The 5,235-nt window shown below is 25.8% G+C and overlaps 1 protein-coding gene across 3 annotated transcripts; it reads left to right on the top strand.

Moving 5' to 3' along the window:
• Positions 1-888: 888 nt before the first annotated feature.
• On the top strand, positions 889-4,061 carry LOC136071884 (small ribosomal subunit protein eS24-like). Of its 3 annotated transcripts, none has more exons than XM_065797485.1 (4): positions 889-1,028; positions 1,293-1,568; positions 3,813-3,923; positions 4,007-4,061. In XM_065797485.1, exons 1-4 carry the CDS (start codon positions 1,026-1,028, stop codon positions 4,007-4,009), a joined length of 393 nt encoding a protein of 130 aa, XP_065653557.1. In that variant the 5' UTR covers positions 889-1,025; the 3' UTR covers positions 4,010-4,061. The 3 variants fall into 3 exon arrangements, with proteins under 3 accessions (XP_065653557.1, XP_065653558.1, XP_065653559.1); XM_065797486.1 differs by having other exon boundaries at positions 993-1,210; XM_065797487.1 differs by having other exon boundaries at positions 1,006-1,071.
• Positions 4,062-5,235: the final 1,174 nt, after the last annotated feature.

Genomic DNA, 5,235 nt, shown 5'->3' with positions numbered 1-5,235 from the left:
TTTAAAAGCAATTATACAAACGACCAAAAATTGTTTTTTTGTTTTGTTTTGTTTTGAATAATGATATAAAACGCATTGTTAAAGATATTTTTTTTTAAAAAAAGTTACTTTCTTAACCAGTTTTACTAAAATTGTTGTGATATAATTTAAAAACTACAGTTTGGTAATAAAAAGCACTTTTTTTACTCCATTACATTTAAAAAATAGGGTCTCTCAACATGATGCCGCCAAATGGCTTGTGAAACTTCTTTTCCATAAAAGGCTAATTAATTTTGCAGTGAAGTATCTATAATGATAAACTTAACACCCCCTCAATTTGAGGGGGATGTAAACTTTATAAAGTCATAAAAACTGATCAAAAAGAGATTATTGAATCAAATTTGAAATTTGTCGATGAATATAAATAAAGTTTAAAATTAAAAAAAAAAACAAATTTGACTCATTGCCCTTCTATTTGGGGCTGGTGGTGGTGGTGGTGGTGGGGGGTAAATAAATAAAGTTGTCTACGGCCGTGTAATATAATTAATATTTTATAGGTTCTTCATAATTTTTATAATATATAAATTATATTAGGTATAATAGTTTGGTTAGTAATTTTTTACTTAAATAAAGTAATAACAACAACAACAACAACAACAACAAAAAGGAAAAACAAAACAATGACAATCAAAAATAAAATAAAAATATTTTTTGTTTTTAAAGATTTCAAAATATTGCATTTTAGTTTAAAGAACCTTAACTTAAATTCTTTGCTTGAATTTCTTATTTATTGCCATAACAATTTTTTGGAATTAAGGCGCATTTCTTATCTTTAAGATTACTTCTTTTTTTTTTTTCAACAGTTCTATTATTTTTAACACTAACTTCGAAGTTCCTTTGCATTAACATCGAATCATTAAGTGCGCCCTTTTTTAACGTTGTTTTCAATAATAGATTTTAGACATTGTTATTAAAATACACCAAATTTAATTCGACTTTTATGACGGAGCCGAAATCAAGCGTTCTTTTTAAATCTTGAACCGAAAATGGTGGGTAAATATCGGAGGAAAAATCTCCATCTTACCTTAACATGTAATCTGTTAATATCTAGTCAATCTATAACAAGCTTTTTTCGAGTTTAACTTTATTTGTTTTACTGCATTTCAAAATACCTTACATTATATATTCTTTTTAAAATTGGAAATAGCGTATGTAATATGAACATTTTAAGGTGTTAATCATTTGCTGTTTTTTTCCTTTTTAAATTTGCAGCTAATTAAAAAGTATAAATTTATTGTGCTCTATTCCTTTAGGCGGATACTGCTACCATCCGTACAAGAAAGTTTATGGACAACCGTCTTCTTTATCGAAAGCAGATGGTTGTTGACGTGTTGCACCCTGGAAAAGCAACAATTCCACTTGCTGATATAAGGGAGAAACTTGCACGTTTATACAAAACTACAGCTGATAACGTAGTATGCTTTGGGTTTAAGACCGTGTTTGGTGGTGGAAAAACAACCGGATTTTCTTTAATTTACGACGATTTAAAAGATCTCAAAAAGATTGAGCCAAAGTATAGGCTTCAAAGGGTAAGAATAAATGTTATTAAACTTAATACTTAATGGTGTCCAATTCAAATATTTTAACTAATCATATCTTTTTACTAATCATCTCTCTCTGTATCTTATAATATATGATTATATATAATATATATATATAATATATATATATATATATATATATATATATATATATATTATATATAATCATATATATGTATCATATATATATACTTATGTATTTGTTATAATCTGTCATAAATATATTTTTATGACAGATTATAACAAATACATAAGTACTCCAACTTGTCAAAGATTAAAAAATGTCTTTTATTCTAATAATTGTATGTGCAATTATACCTACTTGTCTATATGTCAGTTGGTTATATTTACAATACAATCTGTTGATACAATTGACAAAATATCAAAATTTTAATGACAAAAATCACAAACTTAACTCAAAAAAATATCAAAATTGCTATGCATAATAATGTGCTAAAAAAATTAGGTATTAGATAGATGGAATATTAGATTTTATACTTGTATCAAATCATGTACCTGTGTCAAAATGTATTTAAAAAATTAATAATATATTTTCAGTTATTTAAATATGCAAACACTAAAATAGCATTTATCAGGGTGTCTGCCAGATTAGAGAAAAGCCAGAATTCAGATATTTGCTATCAGAAAGTAACTAGAGATATTGGAAAATTAGGAAGAAATCATAGAATAGGGCTTTTTATAAAACTTCTGTTACTTATGTAAGTTTTATACCAAAAAAATTTTATACAGCATATAGTCTTATGAACTTTTTTAAACAAAATTTTTTAATGCTTTATATTCTTGCAACTAAAGAGCCTTTTCTTAAAAGAATTTTTTTTTCTGAAATTGAGTTATAATAAAAACAGGGAAACAAAATCAGAAATCTTTTTAATATTAGCAGACACCCTGTTCACTAAAACCACATTGATTGCCTTTTTATTTAACTAAAATCATAGGCATCTAAAGATCTAACAAAGACTTTGATGTATAAAATTGCTCTTAATACAAGTAACAAGTTTCTAAATTAGTGTTTGCAAGTAGCACTTGTATTCGTGTATTAACGAATCTGTTTAAGTAATCCTTGTTATCTGTAATGGCATTGTAAATGTAGTCTGGAACTTTTTAATTTTTTGGGTATAATGTTATGCAATATTTGTCATCTGCTTGCTCCAGTTTCTGTACTAACTGTATCTTATATAAGTAGACCTTAAAGTCTTCTAGGGCAAGGTTCATGACATGTCAAACTGTTGGTTTTGCTTCTTTTTCAATGCCTTGCAATATACACTGAATTTTATCCTATTATCCTCTGTTAGTTTTAAACTGCCTGACTAAGTTAAGTGTCTTTTTATTGTCGTTTAACAGGTTTTATGAGTTTTACAAAACTGACAATCAATCTTACTTATTTCTTAATGGATTAAGTCAAGACAAATTGATCCTCGATTTTCTTTTCATTTTTCTTCTATTTTAAATTTATAAAAACTCTTGAATCTATGCTGTATCATCTATAATTAATTATATCAAAATATTAAATAAAAATATGTAATCATCAATAATAGATAATACAGATTAAAGATTACATTAATATAAATGTTAATAATACCCTGCATTGCGATTTAAACTGACAACTTTAGATTTGCATTATTAGTAAAACTTTTTGCTCAAAAATAAAAGCAATGCTCATTAGGCAATATTAAAAACAATGAATTTTTTTCTTTCTTTTTTACCGTAAAATGAAAACTGAACTTATAAATTTCGAATCATGGTTTATTTCCTGAATTTTGAAAATGTATACAAGGAAACCATCTGCAAGTCACTAAACAAAAATTTTTCAGATAATTATCTTTCCGCATTCTTTATACTGAAATCTATCATCTATTTAAATATTTGACTGATTGAAATTTTTTTCCCAAAAAATAGACAAAATATCTGTTTTTGTTGATGTGCTTCTATGAGTAGTACAGTTTTTTACTGTTTTCTCAAAATCAATTTATCAGTGTTTTGCAAATGGGCTCCTAATGACATTGATGTAGAAACAGTATTTTGAACAATTAAGTGAAGGCAAAAATATGTTAAAAAAAATATTTTTTTTTCACAACTTTTACTTAAAAGCATTAAAGTGTTAAATTATTTTTATGAGAAAAGATTTTGTTTTTCTATGTTTATATTATTTAATCAGTTAAATGTAGTTAATAGGCTTGATGACACTTGACTTTCTAAGATCACTTTTTTTAGCTCGGATTGTATAAAAAAGAAAAACCACCACGAAAACAAAGAAAGGAACGAAAAAATAGAACGAAGAAAGTCAGTGGTACTGCTAAGGCTAAAGTTGGTATCGGGAAAAAGGTAACTGTTTTTGATATTTTGTTTTTCTTATTTCTTTTTTCCTAAAATTTATTTGCATTTGTTCTTCTTTCTTTTTTTTTTAGTAAATCGAGATCAACTTTGGAAATTTCGTATGTTGATAAAATTAAAATCGGAAAAGTTGTTGTTATCTTTCCCTTCTTTTTTTTTGTGCTACAAATAGATGTGTTCTGTTACTCTAGACTCAAAAACCCTGTAGTCTGAAGTACTTGAAGTTTTTTATTGCTCAAGGAGTTTTAACGTTTTCTGTGGTTTAAATTTTCTACGCAATATTTTGTTTTTCACTTGATATTTTGAAAACGTGCGTTAAAAGAAACAAAAATACGCGAATAATATTTAGTTATTCGGGTTTGTTTTTTATAATGTTAATCATGTCAAAAAAAACAAACAAACTTGAACTGACGTGAAAAGCTAGTACTACAGCAGTTCTGTTATACAGTGTACAGTAGGGCAGGTCGAATTACAACTTTTTTTCGATTTCAGTGTTTGGCATTATAGAGATAATTTCTAAACAGTCCAAAAACACATCCTGGAAAATTTTATGAAATTTAAAAAAAAAAAAATAGTTTCTTAAAAAATATAAAAAAATAAATATAAAAAAATAGTTTCTAAAAAAAATATAAAAAAATAGTTTCTAAAAAAAATAAAAAATAGTTTCTTCATGAGCGATTTTAGCTTTGAAGTTGGGTCCTAAGGCTTTCCGCGCAACATTTACTGCGGCATTGTATTATAAATTCAGGACCCAACTAATTTATATATAAAATAAATAAAAAGCAAAAGGACTGACAGTTACTTAGAAATAAAGAAAAACAAAACTAAGTACTTTAAGTTTAAAAAATATATTTTTTTTCTAAGTGAGATATTCTTACTTTTAACAAAATTCTTTTGTAAATTCTTGCCTGGATTTTATAAAAAAAACGCTAATTTAAAATGTTGAAAACTTGTTGAATGGTTATATCAGGGGTCTAAAACTATAATCCTGCGGCTCTTTTTTTAAATTATTTAATGAATGTTTATTTTAACTTTTTAATGAAAAACCTCTCAACCTTAAGTAGGTTGCCGACGCCTGGGTTATACAATAGAATATTTGTAAAATAGAAAACTATCTTAATTATTTCAGATAAGTTAAATTTTAATAACGATTATTAAAAACCTTTAAAATAACTGTCAAAAGTTTAAATTATATAAAAAATTGCATTCAGACTTTATTAATTAAGAACCACGCGAGGTAATGACTAACTCAAGAATTATTATACATTTTTATTAAAGTTTAATTTTACATGTTCAAGTAGCA

This window comes from Hydra vulgaris, chromosome 05 (assembly GCF_038396675.1).
Source record: "Hydra vulgaris chromosome 05, alternate assembly HydraT2T_AEP".
Taxonomy (NCBI): domain Eukaryota; kingdom Metazoa; phylum Cnidaria; class Hydrozoa; order Anthoathecata; family Hydridae; genus Hydra; species Hydra vulgaris.
Note: the sequence above shows the minus strand (reverse complement) of the source record. Positions and strands in the feature narration are given on the sequence as shown.

Bases quoted from the DNA above. Each gene is read 5' to 3' on its own strand.
- LOC136071884 (XM_065797485.1), top strand. The intron at 1,569-3,812 runs GTAAGAATAAAT...CACTTTTTTTAG, and splicing joins CAAAGTATAGGCTTCAAAGG to CTCGGATTGTATAAAAAAGA.